We start from the raw sequence: 15,052 nt of genomic DNA, 5'->3' as shown, positions 1-15,052 counted from the left end.
GATGGCAACACTACTTCGATACAATACAGACGAACGGTTATTCGTCCGGGACCAAATCCGGACTCAAATTCCTAGTGTGGACGGACACTACACACATGATAACAATTTTTGACAGTAGCTGTACTACCAATAACTGTCAAGTGACAAAGGGAGGATCGAGATCGTTTTCTTCTATCCAGTTCTGATTTATTGTTTAACTCCATATTTTTATCTTTTTTAGTTATGTGTATTGCATCAAAGTCACAAGGTTTCCGTAAATACAATAACATTGTAGATTAAGGCTGCGTTTACTTGTTGATCAGCTATCAAAAAACAAGCAAAAATGATTCAACCAGATTACACTTCGGCAATGGGTTTGCTTTCTCATCTCAATTCTGATGAATTGAAAGAAATATTAAACGACGACTCTAAATTTGATTCTGTGCTTAAAGATGTGAAACAGGTAAGTGAGGCAGTTTAATAAACTACTACAAATTGTTTAGTTACTTCCTTGATGAGTCAGTGTTTTTTTCTAGCAGGTAGTTAGTAGAGGCTCTTTCACAACTGATAATTATGAGGTCAGCCATTATAATTTATGTTGATTTGAAAACATTGTTTATGCTTGCATTAAAAAAATGCCTGAATGATGTTGATAAGGGTTAAAGTGTATCTAACAGAGGCATAAACACTGATGCAAATTGTCTTAGTAAAAATGATCACCTACATGAATACCTGTTTTCAAAATCAGTTTGGTTTGGTTGTGGATTAAGCTCCTACTGCCATGGTGATACTAAATTATAAAGGTTATAAAGTTTTCTTTTCTGAAAAATAGACACAAAATATTAAATTATCATCAAAAGGTACTATTAAAAACACTAACATTACCATTTTGCTAAAATTATTTCAGGTAAAAGACTGGGAAACCGAGAAGGAGATGATAATAGCTAGCAACCGGTCCCTAGCGGAGTTCAACCTGAAAATGGAGCCGCAGCTGCAGGAGCTCAAGGCAGCGGTGCAGGAGCGCTCCGAGGAGGGAGAGGTACTCTGCAGTCGTATACAAGAACTGCTAGAAGAGTACAGTAAGTTTTTACACATAACTTTGGTTTCAATTAAACTGAATTAAAGCTAATTTTATGCCACGGTGTTTTTAATCACTCACGCGACATGTTTCGGAGAGCGTAGGTCTCAATTTTCAAGCACTAACAGTGCATGACATAGGCTTCCCTAGCTCAATTGGTTAAGAGCAATGCACGGATTGCAGAGCTTGCGGGTTCAAGTCCTGCCGGAAGCATACATTTTTCCATTTTATCCTTTAATATGAAAATTTGTAGTATGACTCTCAGAAACATGCTTGTTAAAAAATTGGTTTAAGTATGGTTAGGTTCACAAATGCTTTTTATATTTTTCAGAATCAAAATCAGCTGGAATCTCACTTGACACAACACAAGCACTGCTCCAGACGAGTGCTGCTGAATCTGAAGAAAAGTCTGAAGAAATAGCACAGGACTATCTATCAGGAAAAAAATACGACGGAGAGCAGTTTTTAGAGGCCTTCGAACCTGTCCGCAAGCAAATGCATCTCAGAAAATTTAAAGCAGAGAAGATGAGTGAACTGATCAGAACAGGAAGCAGAAATTCCTGTGGTAACGGATTCTCGAAGCCATACCTACCCTATCCTAATTATGGACCCGGCCAGAGTGCTCCAAATGTGCCATATCCTATGGGGCCTCTAAACATGCCTATGCCAGGAATGTATGGAAACCATTTCTGATTTCTGAAGCATTTGATCTAAATACTATTTTAAATATTGTCCTTAGATATAGAGGCAGTTCTTTACCATAATAAACAGCTGTAAAATTTATAACTTAAAGATTTGAAACTCTGTTTTTTAAGTACACTACATGTTGGTGCTTACATAGTGAATATGTGATTTATTCAAGAAATAGAACTTTTAGATACTATGAGATAATGTAGTTTTACAAAGTATCTTATGCATAAATGATAGAAAAAGTAAAATTAGGTAATGTTAATAAGTTTAGATGCCTACAGCTTTAATTTAGTCTGTCAATAAAACCATACAAGTCTTGTATGTAATTAAAATTATTATGAAAGGTTATATTTAGTTAAAATTATAGCTCTTTTTTTTTAATAGAGAAAGTTTTCAATAAAAGTAATCATCAACTTTAAATAAATATTTTATTTTCTAGTCATTTACAATTATCTCCTCACATGATTTAGGCAACGGGCCAACTTTTACACGCGCCATTGTATGACGTATCACATGTTATTTAAAGTTATTGTAGATATGTACAATATATACAAAGCATTTTTATCAATAAATTGAAACAAAACAACAATGAATCACTATGACATAATTAGTGCTAAAATTTGGACTACAAATTGTTTGACGACACTACAGTAATATGAAATAAATTACTATTGACGATGAGAAAAAAAAGCACGAAAAAAGTGTTACACTAGTACATGATGTCTAAGTGTTAAATGTAATTTTATCGAATTTAGTTTCGCAACTAAATTAATAAATGGCCTTGTGTGGAGAGATGCAGCCGCAGAGGTACAGGCGGTTGTGGCAGTGGGCTGCATTGCTTACGCAAATAGGGTCTTATTTCATGAAGCCCAGTTATTCTACAACAAGAGCATAAGATTTGAAAAATAATTTATTCCATATTACTTTATACCCGTATAAACTGCCCATAAAATAAAATCTTACTATGAAGACTCAATTTTGTCCTCAGTGCTACTTTGTATAGTTTCTATTTTGCGCGTCCTGTCCACATCATATTCTGACTGCCCGCGGAGCACCAGTGCGAAGAAGAGCCCTGTGAGTGCAAACAGAATATAAATAGTTGCCTCTTGACGGTTGGAATGCACTGCATCCATTTGCTTCTCTCGTTTCTTCCTCAAAATTTCTTTATCATATTGTGATTTTTTGAACACATCTCCATAATGGTTTTTTGACCTGAAATAAAATCATTTGGATGCTTAATAAATAATCTATAAGTAAATAATTACCTTTGCTACTGAAAGACTGCATTAACAGCAACACTTCTTAAACTACCATTGTTGGATCTTACGTTTTTGCAATAACAATAAGGTCTACAAATTGTCAGTTATCAATGTGGATGAGTTGGCGTTCAGTTGTGACAATCAATCAACGGTAATTTGATAGTCAATCTCATCCAGCATCCACAAGCGTACACAATTTAAAGTGGGATCAGTGAGCTATTCTTGAATTTCATATTTGCGTCAGACCACATAATGAAAGTCAATTTGATCAGATTGTGCGAAAAATACTTCCATCTGGACACCGCCTAATGGTATGAATAGTAAGAGAAGACAACACATAAAAATAATAATAATAATTCGAAAGTAAGGCACATACCAGGCATCAAAGTCGTAAATGGGTACTTTCCCATCCATGGTAGGAGTGATGTGTCTTGAAGCTCGGGACTTGTAGAACTTGAGGGTAGGGTCTGTTGGTTCAGGCTCAGGGCGGTAGTCTGTGTGACTGTGGGGACTCTCTCGTGTCAATAGACCTGAGGAAAGCAGGATGACTAATAGTATATTAAGAATGAAGACAAGTTAGCTCAGCTTTTGATGTAACACTCCACAATGCACTACATTCAGTGACACAGAAAGAGGTGGCGGCAGATTGTCAAAGAGAAGCTGTTCTCTAGAAGTGGCCACAACTCTCAGTGATGAGGAAACTGATGCAAAGAGAAGGAAAGAAGACAATGGCAAAAATTTGAGGTGAAAAAAGGTTATTGTATAGGTATTTTTGGACCCTGTATCCTTAGCTACAGCATTTAACAATGTAAGTAAGTAAAATGAGTGTTGCGGTGCATCTCAGCAGAAAGCAAATCTGCAGAAAGTGACTAATTTAGTACTAATAGTCAGCAAGTAATAAATAATATAAAGCTCCGGTTGCTTACACCAAAACGAAAATATCATAAACACGGTAAGTACTTTTATCAAATTCACACATTTAAAATAATAAAAACATTGCATACTACTCTTATCAACAAGTGTTTTAATGTCTACAAGCAATCTTTGTATATGTAGAATCAGCATAAATGTGTTGAATAATACAGGTACACTCGGAATGGGTGTGTGTGTGTGTTGTAATAATATAGAGCCACCACACACTAGCGATTTTTGAACGTCAATGTTTAGTCAGCGCTATGGAAAATGGCATTGCTGCACATTTGTGTTAACGTTGTGTCGAGCAGCAGCCATAGACTTGACTGGATGCTGACGCTCGGGAGACGCTAGTGTGGGGTGGCCCTAAGTATAATAATAGTGGAACTTGGTCTTTCTGATACATACCCTTGTCATACATTTTCTTCAATTTTACATTTCCTAATACTTCATATGCCTCTGATATTGCTCGAAATTTCTTAGCTGATGCATCATCCTGGAATCATGAAATTTTTTTTATTAGAAAATGATTTAGCTTAATTCAATCAATAGCAGTTTTCTTTTGTTTGAATTTTGACTGAAATCATTTAACACTTGCCTCAAGTTTAAAATATGAAAATTATGAAACATTAATAAGTAGTTAATATTTAAAGAATCCTCATTTGACTAAAATAATGTTGAAAATATGGCCTTCATGAACTTACGCTTGATTTGTCTGGGTGATATAATTTTGACAATTTGTAATATGCTGACTTTATATCATTCTGTGTAGACCTTGGTGTGACTCCTAGGACCTCATAATGGTTAGCATAAGCCACGGACGAGGTGTGCAAAGTTCTCACGACGTTTCTAACTAATCTTGTTTTATTTTGTCTAAGCATCTGTAAAAAAACATGATAATCCAAACAACATTACTACTATACTATATAGTATTATTTATACTAGCAAATATTTTATAAACATAACAACATCAAAAAGAACACTAGTTACAATTTAGAAATTCCTGGGAGACTATGAGGAGTTTGTTTTTATTTTGGAATTGGCTAAGAAGTCATAATTTTATTCTAGCAGCTGATTATCCGTCAAATTTTGACAACTATCGTTTTTCATTACGTAAAGGTGGATTTTTCCATATGAAATACATTTTTCGTTTCTGAACGACACTGACGGAGCGCGGTCGGATATGCGATAAATTTAACCGCCCCCATACCACCCGCGTTTGACAGAGATGGTCGTATGTTGTAAAGAAAGCTTTACACATACCAAAAAATACACATTTATCATGTCATAGTGACATTTTTTTAAAACAGGCAACATTAAGTGATTAGTCACTTTGCTTGGTTCATCAAAATTTTGTTTTCCTGCATAATTTCCGTTAGAGATGGGCGAAATGTGTCAGTAGAGGGAAAAGATTGATATATATCTTTTTACCACTGGGATATGTATCACTCTTTTATATCTTTATATCCTTGTGTATCAGTTGTCCCGCTCGTAACTGTATCGACACTTACTGACTTTGCGTCATCTTATGAATGAGAGAGAGACAGAATTGTTATTATAACGTGGCGACATTTTCATTTTGTATCATGATGGATATAGATTGGTACATTCACAAGGAATTTGGTTCGTATTGTCATGCGCAAGAATATATTTGCCTAATAAAATACCTTATTGCTTTTTGTTTACATTTTATTAAATGCAATGCAATTTAACTCATTAACCGAATTAATACCTCATCATTGCAATTTGCATTGCATCCTGCGCGAGCGAGATATACTATACTATCTACTTCTCGTTCCCGCTGAATAGCGAATGACGCGTCCGAATCCGCCTGAACGACCGCTGTCGCTCGTTCGTGTTACTTCGGTCGACACGCGACCGAGTCATCGCTTTCGCTTTAGTAAATCGTTGCCGAGGGAGTGAGCGGTACGGATATACTGATACATTCGGATTCGTAAAGACAAGAAGAGTGATTCATGAAACGAGAAAGATATATATCTTTTTTATCTATCACTCCTGAGTTACCCATCTCTAATTTCCGTTAAAAACGGCTATTTATCCTTAATAAAGTGTAAATAACATATCATGTGAGTATTATAGTTAATAATAATAATTTATAAGATCACATAAAAACCAGGTGGACTCTAATGAAACTCGCCTCCATGTATGGTCATCCTTGATTTTAGCCGTATTTGACACTGTGTGGCCTACATTTTTGGTGTGAACGCGAAGTCTGTGCAATATTCTTTACATGAGTCACTTTCTCGTTACTTGAGGTGACGATAGGTGATTGACACGGTGTGGGCTTCATTACATTTTATTTATAAACTCGTCACCGTGAGGTGTTTGTCCAGTAATCTCATTGTCTCATCTTCTCGCGTCCTGCGTCGCACGTATATTGCAGGTAATCATACGAGGAAGTACTAATACAAATAAAATGTAAAACTCCAATGCATATAGATTTAGTCTTAGGCCTACCAACTCTACCAAGTGTTCTTAAGCGTAGACCAACATCATTAAAATATTTTACCATTATGTTTAGCTGTTTTAAGTTAAACAATCCACTTGTATAGAAAACTCAATTAGTCTAATCACTTTATAATGTGTCTTGTAAAAATATTATTTAACTCTATTCTTGAAATTATGTGAGAATTTTGCAATTAAGTTATTAATTTGCAACAAATTATGTTATTAATGTAATATCAAAAATATACCAGTAATAAAAATATACTCAAAATATTTTCTTTACATTTAATTGGTTTGTAAATGGTTTAACATATTCACTGCTAGTGACCTGCTAGGCGGGTTATATATTTGTAGGTGCTTTTTGCTACTAAGCGGAAAAAAACGTGCTATCGGCCACAAGCATTGCTTGTCGCTCAAACTGGTAGTGAAAACGTTAATTAATTAATTAGTTATGGCTGTGTGTAATAAAATAACACTGAATTTTTCAGTTTCTTATTTTGACTCTAACGTCATACACTTTTCACATACCAGATTATCATAATGTCGTCCCGTAAGACCGCCGGCCGTCGTGGCACGAACAAGAAGCGCGCCCAGCGCGCCACATCCAATGTCTTCGCCATGTTCGACCAGGCGCAGATCGCAGAGTTCAAGGAGGCATTCAACATGATTGACCAGAACCGTGACGGATTTGTGGATAAGGATGATCTGCATGACATGCTCGCTTCTCTTGGTAAGATTCTTTTAAAGTGTTGCCTTTTAGTTCTAATGGCGTTAATTCTCATTATGTTAGCATAGTTATCAAGTAAGGGTAGATAAGGGGGCGTCCATTAATTGCGTGAAGTTTTATACTATTATGGATTTTTGACCCCCCTTCTCCCTCTGGTGAAATCTCGACCCCTAATCTCATGTCAGGTCATTAAAATTTTGTATTTTGTGTATAAATGCGTTGAAATGAATTAAAAAAAAACCACAATTTGCATTATTATTTCTTTTTTGAGTAGTATTTGGAGGGTTGTGTGAAATTTCACCATATTTACTTTAGAAACATTTTAACCCTCTGTCTCTCAAGAACAACAGAACATTTTAATATTTCAAGCAAATTTGGATAGAAATAGTTGAAATAAAAAACTTAATTTCTCATTTTTTTTTTCGCCACAAAAATCGAAAAAAGGGAGCGTTGCTCGTAGGCAACATTGAGTAACAAGCATATCAAAAATATTCAAAATCCTGTCCTTTTCGTCTTTTACTAAACTAGTGCCTATGACAGATGATAGTTCCGATTTCTTCGAATAGTTCCAAGGGATAAAATACCTTCTTTGACTAAATATTCCAGGAGAGGCAAAGAGGTAAAGTAGTTGTCAAAATACAGCCTGAAATTTTCATGTCTCGGTATTATGCGTGCCAGTCTCATTACAACATTCGACGAAGCCCCCAAATCCGGCTCACCTTGGTTAACTACATTTTCTGTGTCAGTTTCTATCTCAGTTTTGTAAGCAAAACCGGAAACACCACTCAACACGTATATTTTGTAACCCAATTTATGGGGTTTGTTGGGGTTGTATCGTTTCAGCACATTTCGGGCTTTAGTAGAGCACATTTGCTCATCTACACAAAGCTGCTTCTCCAAGGTGATTTGTTTGTATGAAGTATTCAAGGTATGAACAACCGGACGAAATTTAAAGATTCTATCGTGATTTGGATCGCTTCTGGGAATTCTGCTTTGCTATTGTCATTGAAATGCAGCAACTGTCTTATTTTTTCGAACTTGTTCAAGGCCATTGTACGTTGAATTAGTTCTGTGCCGAGTATAGGTGCCCAGTGACTGGTAACCCTGGGTAGTTTAATCAGGGACATCAGGAATACTATGCCGATGAACTGTCGTATATCTAGGTCAGTTACACGAAAGGTATTACTTGGATCCTTCTGTACCACATAAAGGTTGGTCTGTTCAACAATCGTTTGAATTAACTCTGGTGGGAACAACTTCAGAAAGAACTGCACGGGTGTATCGAGTTCTAAAGTAGGGATGTAACGATACATGATTTTGCCGATACGATACCGATACCGATTTTTGAAGTAAATAATCGGCGATACCCATACAGATACCGATATCAATGGCACATTAGATCAAATAAATAAGGAATTATGTACTTAATATGCATAAAACATACTTATGTATAATAGACACTCGATTTTGTGAAGTGTGAAAAACTTTAAAACTAACAAAGAAAAATGCCAAATCAAAATCAAAGAAAACATTTATTTAGGTAACCATCAAGCAATCAATGCAAAAGTAAATCCAAATCAGTAATTATAGTTCACTTTAGGTAGATATTTTGTTATGGAAACAAAGTTTATTCAAATTATTAGCAGCGTCATTCGTTTCGCGCGCTTTTAAAACTGTAATATCGGCTGAATTTAAATCGGCGATGCCGATATATCGGCCTGCCGATTGTATCGACCGATATATCGGTATCGGTATCGTTACATCCCTATTCTAAAGTATCAGGACTAAGTGTCTCATTACCTTTGAATGATAGCTGAAGTGCGTTTAACTCCAGGTTCTTTTTCCACCGTAAATTCAGCTTTTTTGGCTTTCCTTGGGACCTTGAAGCTGGAAGATTACAATCGCTTGAAGTCGATTGTATTGGTTCTACCTGAGTCGAAGTGGTAATTTCGTAATTTTGTAAGGTTCTAATCAATGTGTCCACATGATTATCAAACTCCCCGTCAGAAGAAGCATCGCCAAACTCATCAATCAACTCCTCTACCATCTCCTCAGTCAACCCCTCCATCTCAGGATCAAAATCAGGGTCGGCAATACTATCGTCATCAAATTCTAACCCATCTTCACTCGCATCATCATCACAGAGTGCCGCAGCAATGTCGGTATCTTGCAAACGACGTTTACGAGACATCCTAGGACAAGATATTAATTACGTTAAAAACATATACCTACCGTTACCGTACTAAACTTTGACCCTTTTACGATAATGTAGCTTATGGGGTACAAACACTAAGTACCTACTACTTTCATAAAAACAAGGAATTACTTGAAGATAACAATATATGTTATGATTTATACACTTACCTCAACTTTTTCACAATAACAGGCACAAAAATCACCAACTACTATTTTTAAAAGATTTTAACAAATTCACAAACACATGTTTTTCAAATTTCTCCGAAACACTAAACATTGTTGTGTTTGACCGAGTAACGCCATCTAGTTGAAAATTGAGGAAGCGTCTAGTCCATACATCAGTGTGTAGACTACAAGATACAGTGCATACACCTAGCGTTTAAAAAATTCCTTTAAAATTGAGAAAGGTGTCAACTTGTCAAGAGTATGTTGCCCGTAGGCAAAAGTATGATACAGAGGGTTAAATTAATTTCTCGCTTTTTTACACTATTTTGCCACAAATAAATACATGACATTTGTCGAGTCCCCCTCTCTAATAGTATTTAATGAAACTAAGTTTTTTTGTACAGGTAAAAACCCAACGGAAGACTACTTGGAAGGCATGATGAATGAGGCCCCAGGGCCCATCAACTTCACCATGTTCCTGACGCTGTTCGGTGAACGTCTGCAGGGCACGGATCCTGAGGATGTCATTAAGAATGCTTTTGGGTGAGTTGTATTTGTCACTTATAATAGTTATAATAATACAATAATAGTTATCGTGCTTCGATTTTGATAGGTGAAGATGTCGCTGTACGTCCTCTTATGCATAATATACGATACGGTAGGTAGTTATTCACACCTGTTGTTCAAAGTTGACGTATGACAATTCAGTTATTACCACAAAACAAGGCGCCATAATATTACGCCATCTTATTTGACTGTCAAACTTGGCTTTTTCTATAGCCACACCACACCCTATATAAATTTTAGTGTCCGACCGAAACATGTTTTTTTGCCGAAACCGAAACCGAAACCGAATGTTCGGCTTTGGCTCTAGTTTCGGCCGAAACCGAAACCGAAACCGAACCTTTTGTAGATTTGTTAAAATCGTTGAAAAAATGTCATAAAACCGCTTTTACACACATATTATGGGGCTGTCAACACCCAATGTCCTTGAAATTGATGTTACTTAAGTTTTTTAAGAAAACTACTAGAGTTAGACCAAGATAATTCTGCAACGATTTTGATAACACACGCAGTGCAAGTGTTATTTTAAAGTCAAAACTTCTATTAAATTATGACGTATAAATAACATTTGCACTAGTTGCACTGCTATCAAAATCATTGTAGAATTTTCTTGGTCTAACTTTTATTCATTCACCAGTCAAACTAACATGTAGAATATAGGGTCAACTAAGAAACCAACCATAAACGCGAGCGCAGCGAGCGCGAAATTTTTTGTTGACAAATATCGCAAGGCCGGGTACCGATCTTCAACTGGGCCTAATAGTCCGAAGTTCCCCAGTTAGGCGAACTTTCATGCGAAGTTAAAGCCGTGCTTCAGGCTTCAGGATAAGTAGTTGAGCACAGACTCCAACCAATGTCCATTGTATTATTTGTATTAAAACGCGAGACCGCAGGCCGAGCATGGCGCAGCGAGGCTAAATGCTAAGCTGATGTAGATGACATGTGGAACACAAACCAATGGTAAATTGAGGTAAAAAGTGAGGCTAACTAAGGTCGAGCATTCGTATGATAAACTGTACTAGGGACACTTTTAAGAGTTTTTTCTTCGTTTTAATCAATTGTCAGCTGTTCAGCCTCGCAAAATATAAACTATTGAGAAAATCAACTTTGCAGCACTAGTTGAGCGTAGCCTTTAGCCTCGCTTAAAATTTGCCATTAGAGGTATGTAGGAAAATGACTGAATAAGTGAGTGAATAAGAGCGAAAAAGACATCGTTCGACTCGGGCCGACCTGATACTGGGGGCCCCGACATGCTTAATCCGGCCCTGCTTAAAATCACCATTAAACGGTTCTAATGTCGTGAGTACTCGTGAGGAAGCCGGACTAGTCCCGATAAGGCCTAGTTTACTCTCTGGGTTAGAATATCAGTCTGATGGCAGTCGCTTTCGTAAAAACTAGTGCCTACGCCAATTCTTGGGATTAGTTGTCAATTGGACCCCAGGCTCCCATTCCCATTGCCACGACTCGGCAAAAATTCCGGTATCACGAGAGGAAGATGATGAGTTTTCTTATTATTCTCTTGCCCAGGGCCCAGTAACATGCGACAGTGCTATCTCATTCACTCCGATACAATTAAACAGTGTGCGCGTTATAGGTATTGACAGCCTCTTAAGACTGCGTCGACCGTCCAGTGGAACGTCGACCGGAATTGTATTTTATAATAAACCAATTAATTTCTGTACCTATACATGAATCAGTATATGTAGGTATCCATATTGTTGTCCTACTTATTCCCCAACTTTTGGTCTTTGTCCGAAGTACCATTTCGTAAGTTTCGGCCCGGCCGAAAGGTTTCGGTCGGTTTTTGGCCGAAACCGAAACTCCAGCCGAAACATGATTTTTTGGCCGAAACTGGCCGAAACCGAAACCGAACCTTCGGTCGGACACTAATAAATTTACACCATACATATGTATACATTTTTACAATCTCTTTGCTTAAAAGTAATGTAATTTTGATTATGGGCATTTTCAATTAACTGTGTATCATTAACGGCCGGTTAGCAATCGTTACAAAACTGACGGTCAATGTCAAATCCCATTATGTCAGGAATGTAACAGTTGGACATAACTGAAACACGACTTAAGTCGCGCTTTAAAGTACAAGTTGAGATGAAAATGCCCTTATCCGCGTCAGGTCCGCATTATACTAAAACTGTGACCAAATTCTAACCAAGCCAACCCCCCAGCTGCTTCGACGAAGAGAACAACGGCGTGATAAACGAGGAGCGTCTCCGCGAGCTTTTAACCACGATGGGCGACCGCTTCACCGACGACGATGTTGACGAGATGCTGCGCGAGGCGCCCATCCGCGGCGGGCTCTTCGACTATGTTGAGTTCACGCGTATCCTCAAGCATGGCGCTAAGGATAAGGACGAGCAGTAAGGGAGGCGACGGCAGTTTTATAAAGCTGGGAGGTACTTTTTTACAAGTGTTATATCTGGTCCTAACTATAAAACTCCTGTGAGACTCGAATATTATAATTATTTTAAACGGGCTAGTCACGTATTATAGTGCGATATAAAATAGTAGAAATTAAATAAAATGGAACTAATAAATTTCCATTCTAAATTGTTGCCATGTGCATTTTACGTCAAAAAATTGACAGCAGGAAGTGGCGCCCTCAATAATTTTCTACAATTTCTTGTCGGACTATACGTGTCACCTGTTTTAAATAATTATAATATGTTATATCTGGTTTAGATAACCGATTAGTGCTAGGATGACCAAGGAACCTTGGCACTTGCAGAAGGAAAAACAATGCCGACATTTTTATCAACTTTGAGGGCATTACATAAAGCACCTTCAATGACCGAGATTGTACTTGTAAAATAAATGCTGTTAGCTTTATAAAGAATAGCTAAGGTTGGATTTACAAGTAATACAGTTTACATTAAATATAATTCAATAACAGTGTCTAAGGATAACTTTGACTACAATAACCGTGGGTTTATATGACACTGCTCCTGATACTTTGCAGGCTATTTATTATACCCATCTTTAAGTATGACGTTGACGCCTAAAACTGTACAATAAATAATTTACCGTAAATAATGAAGACAATAATATTTCTCTTGAAGAAACGTTTATTTCTGCCAGTCATTGTTTCCATCGTATTCTGTCTCAGATTAATAATTTCTGTTGACATGTGAATTGTTTTAACTGACATGATTATCTCTGCCAAAAGACATAGTATTGTCATCACTCTGTATAATAAAGTGCGTTAATAAGATTCAACGACATTCATTCATTCCCTGTAATTTAGCTTACGATATTTTTAAACGCGGTTAAATTTACTTGTCAATTCAACCTTTATACCTAACGAGTATATTTTTTAGATTTTTATATATTGCCAAACTAAAAATTGTTATAAGACAAGTAACCGTTTAGATTGTAAGTTTTAAGTTGATGTTTGTATGGATTATAAAATCTCTAAAGGTACTGCGGTGCTAAAATATAGTACTTATGATATTCATCGCATTTTATAAGTTATGCATTTGTCTGAAATTATAATTCCGTTTTTGGACCACTAATATAAGTTTTGGCCGGATTTAAATAATTTCCAATTTTATTTAGAGTAGTTTAAAAGCGACACGGCTTCTGTAGAATGTGATTAGATCGAAGTATTAAATCATTCCTAGAATTAAAATTGGTTGGAAAATGAAGTATATTTTAAGTTAAGACGACTTTTGTTTTAAATTATGAATTATTTCCCGAGAATATAGCGTTAATCTAACCAGCGTGTATCTAGATATTATGTAATCATGTATGTATTTATTTGATATTAAACATAATAAATTCTCTCTTCCCTATTATTTTGTTTCATTACAATATGCAATTTAGTTATTTGACCTTTTTTTACCGCTATGAAGAGGTGAAAGCTCGGGTAAAATTGCCACCACAAACTTCAAGCTTATATGACCGATATATCCGCACCCCAGGTCCAACGCCAAAGACGGATTAATCGGTTACAGACCACAGAGCAACATAGACCTACGTGCATATGCATAAAGTTCAATTTCAGTTTTGACAGTTCGGTGACGTTGCGTCTAAGTGACAACTTTTGTGTTTGACACGGCGTCGAAAAGGTTAATTCAGATAAAGATAATTATTTGTCAAACATGAGTAAAGTAATATAGAGATGTTACTGTACAAAGTTGTCCTTCATGCTTTGCCTCGCGGCGTACAAAATATAGTATACCTATCTATAATATATCTATAATAATTAATATAACAGTCTAACCTGTGGGCATTCCTTAAAATTAAAATACAAATATAAATAATAAATAAATAAAAAAATATAGATTTTAGGCGCTATACCAAGTATACTTTATCTCAGCAGGGCAGTATTAGCAATTTGATTATGAATTCTATTATTATCCCGTGCTCTTAGTGAGGCACACACTGAATTTTGCCTCTGAAATAGGTCAGGGTTATTCCTAACAAATAAAGCTACTTCATATATTATGTAAATAGAAGGAAATGTCAACATTTTATATTTTGTAAAGTATGGCCTACTACTGTCTAGTGGTTTCAGACCAAACATTGCTCTAATACATCTTATTTGAGATTTTAAAACATGTTCTCGGTCGGTACTATTACCCCAAAAGATTACCCCATATCTCAAAACTAACGCTACCAACGCATGATAAGCTGATAATACTATTTCTCTATTTATTATTTATATGTCTCAACTGGCTAAGTGCATATGCTGATTTTGCTAGTTTTGAGCAAGTGACTTCAACGTGATTTTTCCAGTTTAGACATTTGTCAATATGCACGCCCAAGAAATTTACAGTTTCTGCTTCATCTAATTTACAACCTTCATATGAAATACTAATATCTTGTATATTGGCTTTACGTTGACTAAAATGTATTACCTTTGTTTTAGTCAGGTTTACCTTAAGATTGTTACTTTTTAACCAGTCGATAATATTACTTACTGCTAAATTGATGTCGGCTTCATATTTCATTCTATTATTACTGTACTGTCATCGGCAAACAGAGTCATTGGATTAT

At 36.2% G+C, this 15,052-nt stretch overlaps 5 protein-coding genes and 1 long non-coding RNA gene across 7 annotated transcripts in view; 3 read left to right on the top strand and 3 right to left on the bottom strand.

The window, feature by feature from the left end:
- LOC134800287 (uncharacterized) overlaps positions 1–15,052 on the top strand; it is a 197,310-nt gene that overhangs the window by 52,563 nt on the left and 129,695 nt on the right. The gene's annotated exons all lie outside the window — the stretch shown is intronic.
- The window catches only part of LOC134800242 (uncharacterized), a 310,488-nt gene that overhangs the window by 184,784 nt on the left and 110,652 nt on the right, over positions 1–15,052 (bottom strand). The gene's annotated exons all lie outside the window — the stretch shown is intronic.
- Positions 1–15,052, bottom strand: part of LOC134800175 (glucose dehydrogenase [FAD, quinone]-like) — an 89,369-nt gene that overhangs the window by 57,591 nt on the left and 16,726 nt on the right. The gene's annotated exons all lie outside the window — the stretch shown is intronic.
- Positions 143–1,845, top strand: LOC134800254 (vacuolar protein sorting-associated protein 37B). Its single transcript, XM_063772761.1, has 3 exons — positions 143–442; positions 887–1,058; positions 1,389–1,845. Exons 1-3 carry the CDS (start codon positions 323–325, stop codon positions 1,748–1,750), a joined length of 654 nt encoding a protein of 217 aa, XP_063628831.1. The 5' UTR covers positions 143–322; the 3' UTR covers positions 1,751–1,845.
- On the bottom strand, positions 2,159–5,044 carry LOC134800252 (dnaJ homolog subfamily C member 30, mitochondrial-like). The gene is made up of 5 exons (XM_063772759.1): positions 4,909–5,044; positions 4,623–4,799; positions 4,327–4,414; positions 3,383–3,536; positions 2,159–2,959 (listed from the first exon to the last, which is right to left on the bottom strand). The coding sequence occupies exons 2-5, from the start codon at positions 4,797–4,799 to the stop codon at positions 2,710–2,712; spliced, it is 669 nt and encodes a 222-aa protein (XP_063628829.1). The 5' UTR covers positions 4,909–5,044; the 3' UTR covers positions 2,159–2,709.
- LOC134800261 (myosin regulatory light chain sqh) lies at positions 5,202–13,840 on the top strand. Of its 2 annotated transcripts, XM_063772769.1 has the most exons (5): positions 5,202–5,273; positions 5,940–6,005; positions 6,916–7,114; positions 9,877–10,015; positions 12,223–13,840. In XM_063772769.1, the coding sequence occupies exons 3-5, from the start codon at positions 6,925–6,927 to the stop codon at positions 12,416–12,418; spliced, it is 525 nt and encodes a 174-aa protein (XP_063628839.1). In that variant the 5' UTR covers positions 5,202–5,273; positions 5,940–6,005; positions 6,916–6,924; the 3' UTR covers positions 12,419–13,840. The 2 variants fall into 2 exon arrangements, with proteins under 2 accessions (XP_063628839.1, XP_063628840.1); XM_063772770.1 differs by lacking the exons at positions 5,202–5,273; positions 5,940–6,005 and adding an exon at positions 6,206–6,322.

This window comes from Cydia splendana, chromosome 19 (genome assembly GCF_910591565.1).
Source record: "Cydia splendana chromosome 19, ilCydSple1.2, whole genome shotgun sequence".
Classification (NCBI taxonomy): domain Eukaryota; kingdom Metazoa; phylum Arthropoda; class Insecta; order Lepidoptera; family Tortricidae; genus Cydia; species Cydia splendana.
This window is presented reverse-complemented; position numbering and strand designations above follow the sequence as displayed.

Coding starts and splice junctions, on each gene's coding strand:
- LOC134800252 (XM_063772759.1), bottom strand. CDS start 4,799: ATGCTTAGACAAAATAAAACAAGATTAGTTAGAAACGTCGTGAGAACT. Junction 4,415..4,622: donor ATCACCCAGACAAATCAAGC/GTAAGTTCATGA, acceptor TCATGATTCCAG/GATGATGCATCAGCTAAGAA. Junction 3,537..4,326: donor GAAGAAAATGTATGACAAGG/GTATGTATCAGA, acceptor TGCTTTCCTCAG/GTCTATTGACACGAGAGAGT.
- LOC134800254 (XM_063772761.1), top strand. CDS start 323: ATGATTCAACCAGATTACACTTCGGCAATGGGTTTGCTTTCTCATCTC. Junction 443..886: donor TGCTTAAAGATGTGAAACAG/GTAAGTGAGGCA, acceptor AAATTATTTCAG/GTAAAAGACTGGGAAACCGA. Junction 1,059..1,388: donor AGAACTGCTAGAAGAGTACA/GTAAGTTTTTAC, acceptor TATATTTTTCAG/AATCAAAATCAGCTGGAATC.
- LOC134800261 (XM_063772769.1), top strand. CDS start 6,925: ATGTCGTCCCGTAAGACCGCCGGCCGTCGTGGCACGAACAAGAAGCGC. Junction 7,115..9,876: donor TGACATGCTCGCTTCTCTTG/GTAAGATTCTTT, acceptor TTTTTTGTACAG/GTAAAAACCCAACGGAAGAC. Junction 10,016..12,222: donor GTCATTAAGAATGCTTTTGG/GTGAGTTGTATT, acceptor CCAACCCCCCAG/CTGCTTCGACGAAGAGAACA.